Source organism: Quercus robur, chromosome 7 (assembly GCF_932294415.1).
Source record: "Quercus robur chromosome 7, dhQueRobu3.1, whole genome shotgun sequence".
Taxonomy (NCBI): domain Eukaryota; kingdom Viridiplantae; phylum Streptophyta; class Magnoliopsida; order Fagales; family Fagaceae; genus Quercus; species Quercus robur.
Genome location: NC_065540.1, coordinates 7392532 through 7411529, shown reverse-complemented (window position 1 = coordinate 7411529; position 18998 = coordinate 7392532). Strand labels below are relative to the sequence as shown.

The 18998-nt window shown below is 35.4% G+C and overlaps 1 protein-coding gene across 1 annotated transcript; it reads left to right on the top strand.

The window, feature by feature from the left end:
- Positions 1 to 1292: 1292 nt before the first annotated feature.
- On the top strand, positions 1293 to 14741 carry LOC126691992 (nicotinate N-methyltransferase 1-like). The gene is made up of 3 exons (XM_050387335.1): positions 1293 to 2242; positions 13599 to 13663; positions 14339 to 14741. Exons 1-3 carry the CDS (start codon positions 1522 to 1524, stop codon positions 14636 to 14638), a joined length of 1086 nt encoding a protein of 361 aa, XP_050243292.1. The 5' UTR covers positions 1293 to 1521; the 3' UTR covers positions 14639 to 14741.
- Positions 14742 to 18998: the final 4257 nt, after the last annotated feature.

The window sequence follows — 18998 nt, the reverse complement described above, 5'->3', positions numbered from 1 at the left end:
TATAATTTTTGTCAAAACTTTAATGTTGTCAATTGGGAACGATAATAATAATAAAAATAATAATAATAATAGTGATAGCAATGATAGCAAGGAATGGAGGAAGTGACGACAGATAGAAGTCTTGGGATATTAAAAAAGAAATTTTCTATTTTTAAAATAATGGAAAAACATTTTTAGTCTTGTTGGATTATTTTTCTTTTAGATTATTTTAAAAGAAAAAAAAATGTAGAACAAAGGAGTCAATACCTATTTTTAGTCTTGGGATATATATATATATTTTTTTAAATCTTGGACAAGTACATAAAATAAAGAGATTTAAGTCTATGATAATCAAGTAACCTATCTTTATCTCAAAAGAAAATGTAAAATAAAACAGTGCATAATGCATACTCAATATCTTTCTGTGTGGCCCCCAACCCATCCCAGAGGTGGGTTTTAGTCATGGATGTCAATACCGTACCGTACCGGCCGGAATATACCGTACCGGTCAGCAATCCGGTACACTCGACCTCCCTGTTTCGTACCGGAAAAAATACCGGCCGTACCGGCCTCGTACCGGCCGTACCGGCCAATTTCGGGCAATACCGGCCGGTACCGGGCGTACCGGCCGGTACAGAAAAAAGTTTTTTTTTTTTTTTTTTTTTTTTAAGTTTTGTAATTTTTGAATTTTTGTTAGGACAAAATGGTAACTTATTTGTATTAACTTATTAGTATTATTTGTTTTCTTAGTATGCAATGGTAACTTTTAAGCTTTCTATTTTATTTTTTTTCCCTTTTAATTGATACTAAAGTCTAAAACCATGAATAACTAGTTCTAAATTGAGAAAATGTTTTATGGTAAACTTTTATATTTATTATAATATATATATATATATATATATACACAAACACATACATACATATATATATATATATATATTTATAAATATAAAAATAGCGGTAAACCCGAAACGGTACACCGGTATTGACCGGTATCCGAAATATATCGTACCGGTGGCCAAACCGGTACGGCCTCCGGTACGGTATTGACATCCTTGGTTTTAGTACCTCCATGGGATAGTTCTACATAAAAAAGAAAAAAAAGAAAAAAAAAGAGAAACTCTTGCCACACCAACAAGAGAAACTCTGGCCACAAATATAAATCAAGAAATGCATAAAAAGATAGCTTTTTGTGTTATGACCACCTGATTGGATTTGAATAGATAGTCATCGTATTCACCCGATTCCATATTTTCATGCCTATACCCCACTAATGCGAGAACGAGTTTTAATTTATAAAGTTTGTTCTTGATAGGTCAAAAAAGTTTCAATATATGACCTATCTATTATTTTTTTCCTTCACTTTTCAGCTTAAATTATGAGATTAAAAGTTGTAAAAATGGTTGCAACGTAGAACAGAACCACGTCTTCTAGTTCCAGCTACTTTCTTATAAAAGCCAGACACTGAAATCGTGGACTTTGTTACTGTCACAATCTTTCTCACACACACAGACCAGAAAGAGAGACTAAAACAGTAGTATTATGGAGAAGGAGAGCACAGAGAATCGGAAACAAGCTAGGATAGCCATAATGGAACTAGCCAACATGATCAGCGTACCCATGTCCCTAACCGCCGTCGTACGTCTCAACGTCGCTGATGCCATCTGGCAAGGCGGGTCCAACTCACCTCTCACCGCCTCTCAGATCCTGACAAGTGTCCTCCCCTCCGGTCACCAAGGGGACCCGGAGAATCTCCAGCGCATCCTCCGCATGCTCACCAGCTACGGTGTGTTCGCGGAGCACCTTAGCAAAACCCCGGACTCCGACACCTCGGAGAGACAGTATTCTCTGACCGAGGTTGGGAAAACTCTTGTTACGGACAGCGAGGGATTATCCTATGCTTCGTTCGTGCTACAGCACCATCAGGACGAGCTGATGAGAGCGTGGCCGTTGGTCCACGAGACTGTGGTGGACCCCACTTTGGAGCCATTTGTCAAAGTCAACGGTGAGCCTCCGTACTCGTACTATGGGAAAAGGCCGGGGATGAACGGTTTGATGGTGAAAGCTATGTCCGGTGTATCTGTGCCGTTCATGAAGGATTTTTTGGACGTCTATGATGGGTTTGATGGAGTGACAACACTGGTTGATGTGGGTGGGAGTGCAGGAGATTGCTTGAGGATGATATTGAAGAAGCATCCTCATGTTAAGGAGGGAATCAACTTTGATTTGCCGGAGGTCGTTGCCAAAGCACCCATCATTCCCGGTAAGATTTTGCTCTTTCTTCACTTGTTTTATTGATTCAATTGCTTCTTCTTTTCTTTTTTTTTTTAATTCCTCTCTCTCTCTCTCTCTATCTCTACGTTGAAATCTTAAAATCTTATCTTTTTTTTATTTTTTGGAAAATGAAAAGATTGGACTTCATTATGTTAGCAACCATTTTTTTTTAATTGAGTTTTAATCTATGACGGCCACTTTTGATAGTTGTGTTTTTTATCATCAGACTAAAATACTAATCATTTTTTAGTATTAGTGGAAATTGAATTTCAAATCTCTTATTATGTTAACAATAGCTTTAATATGAGTAATTTCATAATTGTTGAAATAGTTGACTTTAGTCTTGGACACAATTTACATTCATAGATCCTATTGATTTTTTTTTTTTATCATTCAAACAATCCACTAATTGTAAAATATTTTATGGAAAAAAATTGTGTTCTAAATAGATATAAAAATTATGATAATGAAATATTTATAAGGAAAAAGTTTAGCTCCAGTATAAAACCATCTTTTTTCATCTTATTAGGTGTGGTGATTGAAAAAAGCATTTATACCTAGTTTTAAGTCACTTGACTTTTTTAGTAAGTCGTATGATTTATTTAAATAATACACATGAATATTTTTATAAATAACTGTATATTGAGTTAAAGGAGATAGCTTAAAACCGATAGCTTAAAACCGATATGGAGCTAAATTTTGTCCAAATTTAATCGAATTATTTCTAAATGAATTGGTAGGATTATAGGGTTTTTAATGTGGAGTTAGTTTAAGAATTTTAAGTGGATATTAATTTAGAATTCGAAATCTATTGAGTCTGTTAGTGATGGTTTTTTTTAATCATTAATTCACTAATTAAAATATAAATGACCTTTTCAAGTCTCTTGTTTGTTTGGTCATTATTTTAATAGAAACTCACTTTTTTTTTGAGAAATCTGCATTTGAATTAAATTACTGAAATCAGTCAAAATCGGCTAAAAGTACATCACTGACTTATGGTGGAACATTCTCCATCCACACAGAGAACTCATCAATATGTCTCGCAAGTTTAGCTAAAGAATGAGCTACTGAGTTACCCGATCTACGTGTGTGAGAAAAGGAAATACAATTGCATGAATGTAAATAGTGCTTAATTGAGGAAATTAAATGGCCAAAAGAAGAAAAGGATTCCTCCTCTTTTCTCAAAACTGAGATGACCACCTCTAAATCTCCCTCGAAAATAAAAGAGGGTAGGTTGAGGTCCATTGCTAGTGTGATGGCTCGGACTGCTGCTAATGCTTCCACTTCATCAGATGAGGATGGGAGCTGAATTTTTTCTACTAAGGAGGGTTTTACTTTCCCTTGAGAGTCATGGACAACCATTCCCATTCCAGCTTCTCCCTTGTCCTTAAATACCGCTCCATCAAAATTAATCTTAAGATGTGGTGAAGGAGGAGGCTCCCACTTAACTGGTTGTCTTTGAGGCTGTGGCAGAAGGATAGGAACAACTGGTTGTACTTGCTTGAAATCTTGGAGCATCTGTTTGGCCGCCGATGTGACTTGTGTGAGTGGATACGGTTGGTTGCTTGTTCTAAGCTGGTTGCGCCGAGACCAGATTGTCCATGCCAAAGCTGCAAAAAGCTCCGGGTTTGTGCCATTCTCCAACACAAAACATGCCAACTCATAGAAGTTTGAGAATTTTTTTGACCTGCAAAATAGCTATAACGAGTCAGCTTCCCAAATGACCGAAAGTGCAGCACAGTCTCACAAAGCATGGAACCCGTCCTCTGCTCTCAAATTACAGTGGCAGCAAATATCTTCAGCCAAGACTTTCTGGCGCATCAAATTGGTCTTCACTGGTAAAGCTTCCTTACACGCCCTCCATAGGAAATTTTTTACTTTATTCGGCACCGAGAGCCCCCATATTCGACGCCAAATGTTTGGAGAATCAGCTTGAACCTGATGAGAAGGCTGTGGACCAGTTTTTTCTTGAACAAGAAACCTGTAACCCAACTTTACCACATACATTCCATTAGGAACATGGGGCCATATGAGTTTGTCTTCAACATTGGTGGGGCTAAGGGGGATTTTCAGTATGAGTTCAGCTTCCAAAGGAGCAAAGAAACCAACCACAACATTCCTATCCTAGCTTCAATTTATTGGGTTAATGAGGTAGTTTACTGTAGCTTCATGTAGGCCATCAATAGATTCTCCATTCCCCACTCTCTAGCATGCCCCTTTCCACAACACCTCCATTCCCTTAAGTAAACTACTCCAAGCATATGAACCACCAGCACATTCTGGGGCCTCCATGAAAGAACAGTCTTGGAAGAATTTACCTTTAAAGACTTTGTGGAAAAGAGAGTCTTTATTGTGCAGGAGACGCCAAGCTTGTTTGGCTAGCAAGGCGTCATTGAAGAGAGCCAAATCTTTAAAGCTCATACCACCATCAATCTTGGATTGTACAAGTGTCTCCCATTTGACCCAATGAATTTTTTGCTGATCTCCTTGTTGCCCCCACCAAAATTTCCGAATAAGGCTCTCTAATTCAGTACATAGCCCTATGGGTAGCTTGAAGCAACTCATAGTATAGGTGGGAATAGCTTGTACAACTGCTTTAATCAGAATCTCTCTCCCAGCCTGAGATAACAATTTTTCCTCCCACCCTTATAACTTCCTCCAAACCTTTTCCTTAATGAATTCAAAGCTGGCTTTTTTCCTTCTCCTTACAAAGGATGGTAACCCAAGATATTTCTCATACTGTTTAATCTCCGAAATCCCCAAAACTTGTTTGATATGCTCCCTTTTTTTTTTTTTTTTTTTTTTTGAAGTAAGCTTACTGAAAAAGATGGTGGTTTTATTTCTATTTATTTGCTGGCCAGAATAGCTCCCATACACCTCCAAAATTTCCAAAATATTACTGCATTCCTGATCTGTGGCTCTACAAAAAAGTAGACTATCATCTGCAAAAAGAAGATGTGTTAGTCTAGGTCCACTTCTACATAAAGCAAAGCCCTTAATATCTCCACGGATGGATGCTTGTACAATTAGAGCATTCAAACCTTCAATACACAGCAAGAACAGAAAAGGAGATAATGGGTCCCCCTGTCTGATACCCCGGGCTAGAGTGATCAATCCTTTTGGTTCCCCATTAATCAGGATGAAATAGAAAACAATAGTAATGCAGGTCATCATTAGTCGAATCCATTTTTCATCAAACCCCATTTTCCTCATCACTGCCTCCAAATACACCCACTCCACTCTGTCATAAGCTTTGCTCATATCCAGTTTTATGGCTATATAATCATCCTTTCCAGTATGCCTCTGCATGCTACGTAAGGACTCAAAAGCCACCAAAATATTATCTGAAATAAGACGACTCTTTGTGAAAGCACTCTGATTCTCAGTAATAATATTTGGTAGGATTTTTTTGAGTCTATTTGCTAAAACCTTTGAAAAATTTTTATACAAAACATTACAAAGGCTAATAAGCCGAAATTCAGAAACTAATTCCGGATTTTTAACCTTTGGAATGAGAGTAATAAAAGTATGATTAAGGTTAGCAGGCAAAGATGCAAAATTTAAAAAGTGAAGCACAGAGGAGGTGACATCCCCACCTAATAAATCCCAATAAGATTGATAGAAGATAGGGGGCATACCATTCGGACAAGGAGCTTTTAAGGGAGCCATTTGTTTTATTGCATCATGCACCTCAAAAGTTTCAAAATCAGCCACCAACTTGGCATTCATCTCTTCATTAATGATGGTGTTTATATGCTGGGTGGTATTCTCCAAGTTTGTAGGATTGGCTGAAGTAAATAATTCTTGATAATAAGCCACAATAGATTCGGCGACCTCTTCTTGGCTTTGGTACCAAGTGCCATCAACTCTCTTCAAAGAAAGGATGGAGTTACACCGAAATCTTTGAGTAGCCCGTGCATGAAAATACTTCGAATTCCTATCTCCATATTTCATCCATTGAACTTTTGATCTTTGTAGCCATATCCTAGCCTCCTTGTCCATGAGATTATTGAGTTCAAGCATTAGTTCTTTGACTTGAAAGTTTTGTCCAGACCTCATAGCATTCTTCTCAGCTTTCACAATCTCCTTCTTCTTTAATTCTAGTTCTGTCCGTATGCTGCCAAAACTCTCCACACTCCACTTCTTCAGTTCAACACCACACTTCTCAATCTTCTTTATAACTCTAATACTTGGGTCAGTAGAATCCAGCTCGACCCATACAGCTTGAATAGTGTCTGAGCACCCTTTTTTAGTTAGCCACATCTCTTCTAACCTGAAAGGTTTGGTTGCAGCCGAAAAAATCAAATCCCATGGTACTATCCAAACTAGACAGTGATCCGAAGTGAAGGAATGTAAATGGTGGACTACAGTTCCAGCAAATTTAAGCATCCACCCTCTATTAGCCAATCCCCGATCCAGTCTCTCCCACACTGAATGACCATCATTAAAGTTCTTCTTTCAAGTAAATTTAGAACCCGTAAACCCTAGATCCATAAAACCACACTCATCAATAGCATCTCTAAAGAGTTGCATCTGTGCCTAGCTTCTGGTACTACCTCCCAATTTCTCCGACTGTCTGGTGATTTCATTGAAGTCTCCCAAGCAAAGCCAAGGAAGTGCCATCCTAGAGTTAAGATCGCGAAGGAGATTCCAAAACTCTATTCTTTTGTGTGTCACAGGTTCCCCATAAAAACCTGTTAATCTCTATGCTCCATCTGCTCCTTTATTAACAATAGCATCAATATGGTTTCTTGAAGACGTTTGAACTTGCAAGTCCACACTACTTTTCCAAAAGAGAGCCAAACCACCCCCTCTGTTTATTCTATCTACAAAGTGTAAATTATCAAAACCCAAATTTCTCTGTAAATCTTTTAGCCTTGCTTCATCTGCCCATGTCTTGGCTAAAAACACGACAGAAGGATCTTTAGCCTGGATTAAGTCTCCAAGCTCCCGAACTGTACATGGGTTCCCAAGCCCACGACAGTTCCATGCTAAGCAACTCATTGGGACTGGCGGGACTACACAGCAGCCTCCGCCAATATAAAGTGGTCACCATCGGAATTCTGCATCCTCTTGGATGCCTGTCCAGTTTCTTCAAAATCCTTAGCTTCAATAGTACGTTTTCCTAGGGTTGGTGCATGCATGGCTGGTTCAACAGTCTAGTTCAAACGTGCCAAACGTTTCCAATTCTCAAACCTGGTTGATTCCCATCATGATCATGTGGGTTGGTAATGGGCACGTGTGTATCAACATGGTTCAAGGGAGCACACCTGTCACCTACACAGATCACTTTAGCAATGCTAGACTCTTTATGAGACACATCTCCCTGAAAATCCGGGTTAGCTAGAGAAGTAGTATGAAAATCAGAATCATATTTATGTAAGTCCATATCAATATCCTGAAGTTGGTCCTCAAAAGTTATTGTTTTGGTGTGCATGTTTTCAGGCGCCACGATAGGAAAAGATCCCAAGCCAACATCATCATTACCTACATGGGAAGTTGGATGATTTGGCGCTTGAATTTCCGGGCTTACTGTATTTTGACACTCAGAGGACGGGTTTGGGTCACCTGGACTAGAAACCACCGGTTGCGGTGTCTCCTACGACTATTTGCCTACTCTCCGAACACCTATTCCTTCTTGCCGGGCCATCATCCCCTCCGAAATCTCCTCCGGTGCCTGAGACAAAAACGAACAATTTCTTCCCTACTGAGAAAGGATCGGCCCAGAGCCACGCACCATACCCCTGCTGGTCTAGTGACAGAAAACCCTTACTGGAAAGCCAAACACTGCACTCGTTCGCGTCGTGGGACACTAAACTGCACTAATAACAAAAGTTTGGCATCTTCTCGTACCAAAAGGTTACCCAGACCTCACCATCCTTACCCAGGAGGACTTTGCGTCCTCCGTTTAATGGTCTAGTAACGTTAACTCCGACTTGGGCCCTTAGGAAGTCACCACCAATTAACTCTCCGGCTTGTGCTGCTCTAGAAACTTCCCCCAAGCTTTTTCCGATCTCATAAGCCGTCTTTTCATTTAATCTGTTCACTAAAAGCCCACGGAGTTGAACCTAGTATTTAACAGTGTGAAATCTGATACTTCGGATAGGGCTTGTACCATCATAATGAGCGAGAAGTATGAGGTGTTTGTCATATGTCCACGGTAGGGGTGACCACGGGTCGGTCCGGGTCGGGTTTGTGCCCAACCCGCAACCGACCCGACTAAGTCAGGTTCCAATTTTTCAGACCCGCTGCCGACCAGTCAGAAAATCGGATCGAATCGGACGGTTCTCGCCGGAAAGTTGTCGGGTCTCGGTCGGGGTTGATTATTTGGAAAACGGCGAGAATCCGGCCAAGAAAATATGAAAAACGGCAGTATCTGGTGAGGAAATTTTGAAAAACGGTAGAAATCCAGCCAGATCTCGCCAATCTAGCGAGATCTTGGCCATTTTCGGCAAGATCTAGCGAAATCTCGCCAGATCTAGCTTAAATCTTCCCAAAGAAAACTCAAAACTCGCCAGATCTACCTAAAAAAATCTCAAAACTCGCTGGAAAAATGATGCGTCGGTCGGATCGGGTTTCTCAGATTTGAGAGGAGGAGATCCAATCTCCGACCCGTTGATCTCGAGTTTTGGAGAATGAAATCCGTCGCCGACCGCCGGAGCAGTCGGTTCGGTCGACGGTGGCGGGTGGGTCGATTCCGACTGGTCCTTGGACAGCCCTAGTCCACGGTTCAGTAGCTAGAATCCTCTCAACCTCGTTTTCATTGTCAAACACAAACAGTATAACATGGTTGCCAACATCTCGAATCTCAAAACCGTTTCGGGTTTTCAACAGAGGCTTCAGTGTTCTTCCAACCGCCTCAATATTAAGTGCTCTTCTAGTCAAGAACTTTGCTGCGAGAATCACCTCTTTATTCTCGGGATTTTCTTCATCTAAAGTAACCTTATTAGTTTCTTCCTCCAGAAGAGAAAACCTTTTCCAATCGTTGAGTATGTCCCCCATAACCGTTTGTTGAAGGCGCTTCAGTGCAATAGAAAGAGAGAAAGAAGTTTACTGTTTCCCACCCCAAGAACGGGAACCCACTAGCCCTACTGTCGACCGTGTCAATAGCGGGGAAGATTATCACTCCCTATAGAAACTCACTTAATTATATATAAATTATTAATTCAAATCAAGGGGACGGTGGTGATGCTAAGTTACATATAATATAATTTAATATTAAAAGTACACGTACATAACGTGATAGCCATATTATTATAAATTCTTTTAAATAGTGATATGATTTAAGTCATTATATTTTATTATTGAATTTTATCACATTCAATGAAGTGTCACCAAACATTGAATCTGTTTTATAGGCTAATTCGAACAGTCGTCTTTAATAAAAGTTCTTTGTATTTTTTCTCAAATAATTTATTATTGATTTTTATCACATAGTCTGAATGAAAGAAGTGTCACCAATGACCAAACATTAAATTTGTTTTATAGGCTAATTTGAACAGTCGTCGTTAATAAAAGTTCTTTGTATTTCTTCTCAAATAAAAAAAAAAAAAATTTAACTCCTCGATAAGTGATGCAGTTGCTCTGCGTCATTTTTTACTTTCTTTCTTTTATACATTAACTGGGGGAGATATATAGGAGTTGACAAGGGTCTTTGGTTTGTCTCTGACTGATTTATTTTCCCAATGGACGTTAGAAATATCAAATATGAGCAAAAGTTCGGGAATAGAAAATAAATAAAAGGGAATCTGCACTAGAGGAATTGTTAGCAGATATTCATGCCTAAATATAACTATTAGGATCATGACAAAACATGGGAAATTAATATATAATGAGTACATAAAATAGGCATTTTATATACATATATATATATATATATATATATTTACCTATGTATGTATTTTTTTTTTTTTAATTCTTGTTTACTACTGTACAAACAAAATAATTTGAAAGATACTTTTTTTTTTTTTTTTTGTAATTAAAAGTATAAAACACATATCACATATTATATTTTATGATTTTATCATACTTTTTTATTTGAGAAACACACACACACATATAGGGGAAGGGGGATGAGATAAGGGAATACACTCACACGCCAACACGAAAACTGCATGTGGCAGTTAGTGTCATGCAGCAAGTGATAAACCCCTTCTCAATATCATACCTTCATACTTCATACTCCAATTTTACTAAAATTTAGTAATTTTATTGGCATTATAATTGATAATTGTGTTAAGTATTTTTTATTATTGATAAGCTTCGCACCGAGTAAATTTTGAACTCACAACCTCACTCTCCAAAAAATTATTATGGGATAATGAAGTGTCAGTTAAGCTATATATTGCTTATTAATTATCAAAGTAATATTATTATATACAATATCAATATCTTTTGATTCCATGGTTTACTATATTTATATTAAAAATCAATATTATATATTTTTATCATAATCTTAAATGATTTTTTCTTTAGTCTATTACTGTAATATAATTATTTAATTTGGATGATTAGATTTAAATATATATAAACATATATATATATATATATATATAATATTTTAAATTGAAGATCAAACTCTTTTAAGTTTTAGTATATGAGAAAATAAATAATTTTGTTTTGTATTGTAATTGAAAAAAAGGGTAAAAAACTAAACCGAAAGAAACTTGTACCTATTCTATATTATATTATCCTATCTCATATATTATAATAATATAATGAAATGTGTACTTCTTCTTTATTAATATTATCAGAAAGGGTCCAACTCTACAACCGCTACCCTCATGGAAAAAAGCAAATTCTCTATCCATTCTAAATGTTCCACTTTATTCTTCACAAATTGCATTACGTCATGTTTAATTTATTTTTTTCTCATTTTAAGCTTTAGTTATTTTATAAAATATGCATAGCCCTTGCTAGCTCTAATTGCGTCACAAATCTCCAAGCCCATTTGAGAAGTAGTTAAGGTTTGCATCCCAAGCCAAGAAGAGTTGAGACCAGAGAATGAATAGGATTGGTATAATCTTGAAATTTCAGAATTTGAATTTTCTCTTCTAAATTTTAGGAGTGTTTAAATTTTACACCCAAAAGTTTCAGAATTTGGAGTATAAAATTTAAATTCTAAAATTTCAGAGTATAAAATCTAAATATCCCTAAATTTTAGGGATGTAATTTACAATTTATCCTAATTATTATAAGAAATTGTTACAAGCACCAATGACACACATCAAAATTTTCGCACCGTATTGTTTTTGTATTGTGGTGGATTCCGGGTTAGGCAAATTCCTATGATAGAGGATGTGAAAATTCGGTACATTTTTACCTGTTAACACTACTCATATTTTTAACTTCACTTTTATTAATTCATCATGATGTGACGTTAATTTTTATTTTTTAAGATAAAGAGTTTTAGAAGAGTTGCCATTTTACAATACTAGCAGCTATGCGTTGTATTTCCTATACCTATGGTTCGGCGCTAGGCAGTGGGGAGAGGGGAGGTAGAAATCCAATCAAATAAAAGCCACCCCCCCAAAATCATTATCATTATCATTAACAAAATACTCCATAAAGGTTTTGTATCTAAATTGACACATTTTTATATACAAAATGTAAAGATTTTGTACCTGAATTGACATATTTTTATATACAAAATGCTTGAAGATTTAAGGAGAAAAAAATTTGAGTTGCAAGATTAACAACGTAATATAATTATCTCTATTATAAAAAAAAAAACATATTACTCGAACAGTACTTTTTGCATCATGTTTAAAGTTTAGAAATAAATAAATAATTAGTTTAGAAAAATAAAAGAACTCACCTTTTGTTTTTTCTTGTCGTCCTGTCTTTTCACCAAATAAGCTACCACCAAACTCAAATAATTCGGCTGAACATGTCAGGCCATAATTACTCAATTTTATATATATATATATATATAAGTAGAATAACATATTCTTTTCAAAAAAAAAAAAATGTAGAATAACATATTACTCGAACCGTAATTTTTGTCTCATGTTTAAAGTTTAGAAATAAATAAATAATTAGTTTAGAAAAATAAAAGAAAAACTTACCTTTTGTTTTTTTTGTCGTCTTGTCTTTTCACTCAAAAAGCTGCCACCAAACTCAAATAATTCGGCTAAACATGTCGGGCCATAATTACTCAAAATTTTTTTTAATATATATGTAGGATAATTTTAGAACCACATGAAAAAAAATATTTTTTTATCATAGTTATTTTACGTAATAGGTTCTGACTGTGATTGACTTTTGGTTAATTTCACATTGACTTATAACTTATTCTTTATTATTTATAATCTATCACATAAATTATAATATTTTATGTGATGAATTTCTAGTTCAGTTTCTTGTTCTCATGTTAGGAGTTTGCTCTTGATTGTATAATTTTTGCGTAAAAAATTATTTATTTTTTTTGTAAAATATTATGTATTTTTTTTGTGATACTAAAGGTCTGTTTGGTAAAAGAATTTGAGTAATGTTGTTTATATTTTTTAAAAATACGTGTGGATGAAAAAGTATATAAAAATACATGTAATATTGTTTAAAAATTAAAAATATATATTTAAGATACCCTACCAAATAGGATCTAATTTTTTTTTTTATTTAATCCGGTAAAGTAGAATATTCCATGTGATGGTGACAACCATTCCACATGGCTAATGACAGCCATCACTGTTTGTTTGTTTGTTTTTTTTTTTTTTTTTAATTATCATTTTTTTATTATATATAAGTAGAATAGTTTTAATACGGCCTAAAAAATTATAATTTTTATCATAATTATTTTGCAGGATAGATTGATTGACTTTAGGTTAATTTCACGTAGACCTATAACTTATTCACTATTACTTATAAGCCTGATTTGGATGGTATGTTCATGTTCACGTTTGTAAGGTTTGTGCATTTTCAGCTTCTTTTTTTATTATTATTTTTTTTTAAGACAAGCGCCTAGTACATGACGCATATAAATAATAAAAAAAGAGTGAACAGTAATTTTTCATACATTTAAAAATTATTTTGCTACAATATTTTTAATTTTCAGTAAAATAAGTTATATCCAAACAGACTTATAATTTATCACATAAATTATAATTTTTTATGTGAAAAGTTTCTCGTTCTCATGTAACATGTTATGAGTTTGCTCTTGATTGTATAATTTTTGTGTCAAAAATTTTTTTTTTTTTGGTGACATTAAGTTATTTATTTATTTAACCCTATGAAAGGAGAATATTCCATGTGATGGTCACTTTTTCCGCCACTAAAATTACTTGATGGTAACGTGTGAATACCATTCCACATGGCATATGACAGCCGATCATTGTTTGTTTTGGCAGGCGTGACCCACGTTGGTGGTAATATGCTCAACTCTATTCCGGCTGCTGATGCTATCTTCATGAAGGTCTGTATGTTGAAAAACTCTTTCCCTCTCATATATAATGGTCCCCCAAAGTGAAAATCTCACATATTAATGGTCCCATACGGGCGGCGCCACCTTAAGGCTGGGAACACCCGACCTGAATTTTTTTTTTTTTTTTTTTTTTATATATATAATAATTTAAAAAATTTTATTTGTCTTTCCTTCAAAAAAAAAAATAACACCCTCAGTTTTTTTTATGCCAATAAAATTAAATTTTGCTCCATAATTTATTCTACATTTAGTAGATGAATAATTGCTTAGTTGTGTACATTGAAAGAGACGTAACTTGTAGCATTGATAATAAGACTATCATGCAATAATTTCAAAATATGAAAACTCGTAGAAGGCAATTATAAATTTTATGTATTTACGTGTTTTTTTTATTGTTATTGTTGTTAATATATGAATTTCTATTTTTATTAAATTATATAATTTATGCTTCTTAAAGAGTAACCTGAAAAAAATTTCTGGAGCCGCCACGTCTCCCATAAGTGAAAATTTTTGTGTTTGATACATGTATCTATTCTATTGTCTCACATGTAACGGGTCCTATAAGTAATCATGAAATTCATTCTAATCACGTCTCTGTTTACTGGAGTATAATCTTCTTTTATAATCTTGAGAATTATAATGTTGTTTGACCTTATTATTTGGCAGTGGACCTTGGAGATATGTACAGACGATGAATGCAAGTTGATTATGGAGAATTGTAACAAGGCAGTTCCAGTTGGAGGAAAGTTGATTCTTTGTGAGCCAGTGCTGCCTGAGCAGTCTGATGAGAGTCATATGACTCGTGCACTCTTAGAAGGAGACATCTTTATCATGACTGTCTATAGGACCAAGGGTAAGCATAGGACTGAAGAAGAATACAGGCAGCTTGGTCACTCAGCTGGTTTCAAACATTTCCGGCCATTCTATCTCAATGATTTCTTTACTATTCTGGAGTTCCAAAAGTGATGAGTTACTTAGTGAACTCCACCTGTATCAAAGAAAATGTCTGCCATATAAGTGACTAGTGGTCATTACTAAAAAAATAAAAACTAAGGCATCTTCTTCATCACTCAAATTGTACTAGTCTTTGATGGCCGAATCGCAGTCTCTTATCCTAGTGTTAGCAAAATTCCAGGAGTTGGAATTAAATATAGGGTTTGAGCTTTGAATTTAAGCATGAATATAACACGTTTTATTCTTAAAAAGAAAATGAAAAACTGAAAAAGGAAGTTCTGAGAAAAAAGGTTACAATGTTGGTTTAAATTTTAGTAAGTAGTTCTTCCATCACTTTCAGAAGCATGGTTTAAAAAAATTAGACAGAAAAAAGAGTGATTTTGGTTTTGGTTTAACTGGAGTTTTGATCAACTGTTAGACTGGCGTGATGCTGCAAAAACCAAAACGATATACGAGGATAACGAATAATACACACAACTACATTTTATAAGGAAAATCATGATGCTTTCAAAACTTCAAAATCATGATTTAAAGTCATGAGTTTCCTTGTAAATTGCAACTTTTGTGTGTGTTATATATACAAAAGTGTGTGTAATAGATAATCCTCTAATTTTGGAAAATAAAGAAATAGAAAATAGATACATTGTATTTAGATTTATTTAGAGCCAGTACCAAATAAGAGAGAACAAACTTCTAAAAAGTCAGCACTTAAGGTTGATTGGAGTGAGACTAAACCATTAAAAATAATTCAAGAGAAATTCTATTAATCAATCAATTTTTTTTTTGCACTTCATCATCTCCCTTAGTTGGAGAAAATTTATTCTCAAGTTTTGCAATGTTGAAAGATAACAATTCTGGTAAGACACACTACCAATTCTGGTACTATACCAAGGGTCTATTTGGATAGAACTTATTTTGCTGAAACTGAAAACTTATTACTGAAAACACTGTAGCAAATAAGTGAAAAAACGTGGATGATATTTTTTTTATGCGGATACTGTAGCAGAGCTGAAATTACTGTAGCAAATAAATGGCAAAGTTCAGCTCTTTTTTTTTCCCTTTTTCTATTCACTCCTCACCGTTCCCTTGTGCCTTCAGAGAGTTCCTTTCTTCCTTTCCTTTATTTTTTTCTTTGATTCTCTATTACTTCACTTCTCACTCCCTTGCTCACATCTCTCTCTCGTTCAAGCTCGCCACCGGAGTTGGGTTGGATTCGGAGTGGTCACGGCGTGGTGGAGTCGGTGTAGTCCCGGCGTGGCGGAGATCGAAGTGGTCACGGCGTGGCGGAGATCGGCGTGAGCCCGGCGTGGAAGAAAACGAAGTGGTCACGGCGTGGGCACGGCGGATTCCAATGGGTTTGTTTGATTTTTTGCTATTAATTTTTGTCTTTTGGGTTTGGATGGGTTGGATTTTGGATTCCTATGGATTGGTATTTTGGATTCTGATGGGTTTGGGTTGGATTTGGATTGGTTGGTTGGGTTGGCGTGGTGGGCTGTGGTGGTGGCATGGTGGGTAGTGGGTTGTTTGGTTGTTTTTGCTATGGGTTTGTTGGGTTTTTGGTGGGTTTTGTTTTGTTTTTTTTATTTTGGGTTTTTGGTTCCGGTGGGTTTGGTGAGCAAAGGGCAGTGGTGGCGTGGTGGGCATGGTGGTGGCGTGGTGGGTAGTGGGTTGTTTGGTTGTTTTTGCTATGGGTTTACTGGGTCTTTGATGGGTTTTGTTTTGTTTTGTTTTTTTTTTTTAATTTTGGGTTATTGGTTCCGATGGGTTTGGTCGGCAGAGGGCAGTGGTGGCGTGGTGGTGATTGTTTGTTTGGTTGTTGAGCAAGTGAGGGAGAGGCTTGGTGTCCATGAACAGTGCTTCAACACGCACCGTTCATCAGAGTCGTTGCGCAAGAGCCTGGTGTTGGTGTCCATGAACAGTATTAAACACGTGTTTGGATTAATGAAACGGTGCGTAGCGTGTTGCGTTTTCATTTCAGCCTGCGTTTCCTCAGCACAACGCGTGGGTCCCAGCATTTTCCAAACGTAAACGCCAAACGTGGTTGCAAAACGTGAATCCAAACACTGCCCAAATCTTGAATCTCTTTTACGAGCACTTAGAACAAAGAAACCTCACATCTTATGGAAATCGAAAAATCTAAACTATTGTTAACTATGGGTGAAAATAGCCAAATAGTACATTTTTGCAAACTATGTTGTAATTTACCAATGTTTAAAAAATATATAGGAATCTACTACTTTTTGAGGACTTGAGTTTGGTGAAATCGAGTTTTCCATGGTACTTGAGTTCCATAAAAAATTTTCAAAATATATTTTTTCAAAGAACTCTAGTTTTTGGAACTCGAGTTTCACAACGAACTCGAGATTCAAAAAGGTGATAAATCCCTACATATTTTCAAAATAGTGATGATTACTAATTTTTTTGCTAAATAGTGGTAGTGGACCATTTTCGTCGTTAACTATGTATGTATGAGTAAAATCTCAAGTGAAAGGGGAAAAAACAATTAAGAAGTAAAATAGCATAGTATATAGTTAAACCTAAAGGTTCTAAACTGATATATCGGCTACTCAAATGCGTATAGATTGAAGGGGATGCCAAGATTGTGAGACACTCTTCCTTAACTGAGATTGGATGGGAATTCCATTTATATATCATAATCCATAGACATATAGCTTTAGCAATTTCAGCCTTGCTTGAATTTTTTTTTTTTGGGGGTTAGATTCCTAAGTGGGTTGGCTCACAATTTGGCCCATTAGGCCTCTTTTTGTACGACTTGGGAACCCCCACCTTTCTCTCTTCACTTATGGGCCCTTATTAAGGTTGATGGGCCGGTTTCCTGCAAGTCCTTTTGTTTCTTCTTAATGAATTTGTCATTACTCAAAAAAAAAAAAAAAAAAAAAAAAAAAAAAAAAAAAAAGAGTAAAGAAAAGAAAAGAATATAAGCTTGAGCTCTTGGTTTGTTCCAATTATTCTAGATAATTCCCCATTTTTAATGGGTAAAAGGTAATTGGGTAGGGTTTGGATATTATCCAAATATTTTGGGTAGGATTTGGATATTACTCATTTATCCATTATTACCCATTTAACAAATTAGATTTAACTCAAACCCAACTCAACCAAATTATAATGGGTAAACCTCAACCTACCCAATTACCTAATAATCAAAATTACCAAATTGCCCCTAAAACTTGAAAATGACCAAAATATTCCTAAAATCCTCTAAAATTGCTGAAATGACCAAAATACTCCCAAAATCTAAAAATTACCAAAATATCTCTGAAACGTAAAAAATGACCAAAACACCCCCGAAACCTAAAAAATGATCAAAGTACCCTCGAAAACTAAAAATTACTTAATACCCCGAAACCTAAAAAATGACCGAAAGACCATCGAAACCTAAAAATTACCAAAATGCCCTCTAAACCTAAAAAATGGCTGAAATACCCCCAGAACATAAAAAATTACCGAAATACCCCTTGAAACCTAAAAATAACCGAAATACCCCCAATAAACTTAAAATTACCAAAATACCCTCTAAATCTAAAAAATGACCAAAATACCCCCGAAACCTAAAAATTACCAAAATACCCTCAAAACATTAAAAAAAATTATCGAAACACTCACGAAACCTAAAAAATGACCAAAACACCCTTGAAACCTAAAAAATGACCAAAATACCCCTAAAAGCTAAAAATTACTAAAATAACCCATAAACCTAAAAAATGACCGAAAGACCATTGAAACCTAAAAAATGACCAAAATACCCTCAAAACCTAAAAATGACCAAAATACTCTCAAAACCTAAAAAATGACCAAAATACCCCCAAAACATAAATAAAAAAAAATAAAAAAAATACTAAAATACCCCCTAAAACCTAAAAATGACCAAAATACCCCCCCATAAACTTAAAATTACCAAAATACCTTCTAAACATAAAAAATGTCCGAAATACCCTCAAAACCTTAAAATTACCAAAATACCCCCTAAACATATAAAATGATAAGAATACTCCCAAAACCTATAAAATAGCCGAAATTGAAAGTTTGGATCGGGTAGGATTGGATATCCATTATCTAATGGGTATGACCATCCCTACCAGCAAGTAACTAATAGCTCCCAAACAAGCATAGTTGTACTTCTTTTATGATTTTTTTTTTTCTTTTGAGAAGGTTCTTTTATGATTAATTAATTATTGCATTTGGCTAAAAGGTTTGGGTGAAGTTAACAATACCCAATACCCAAATGGAGCTAGATATGGTAGTCGTGAAAGGGATGTTTGGGTTCTTATTCACTTATTCAGTTGTTATATGATTGCTAATAAAAACTTACTTTTTTTTTTTCTATTTTAAATAATCACTTTTTAAAAATACA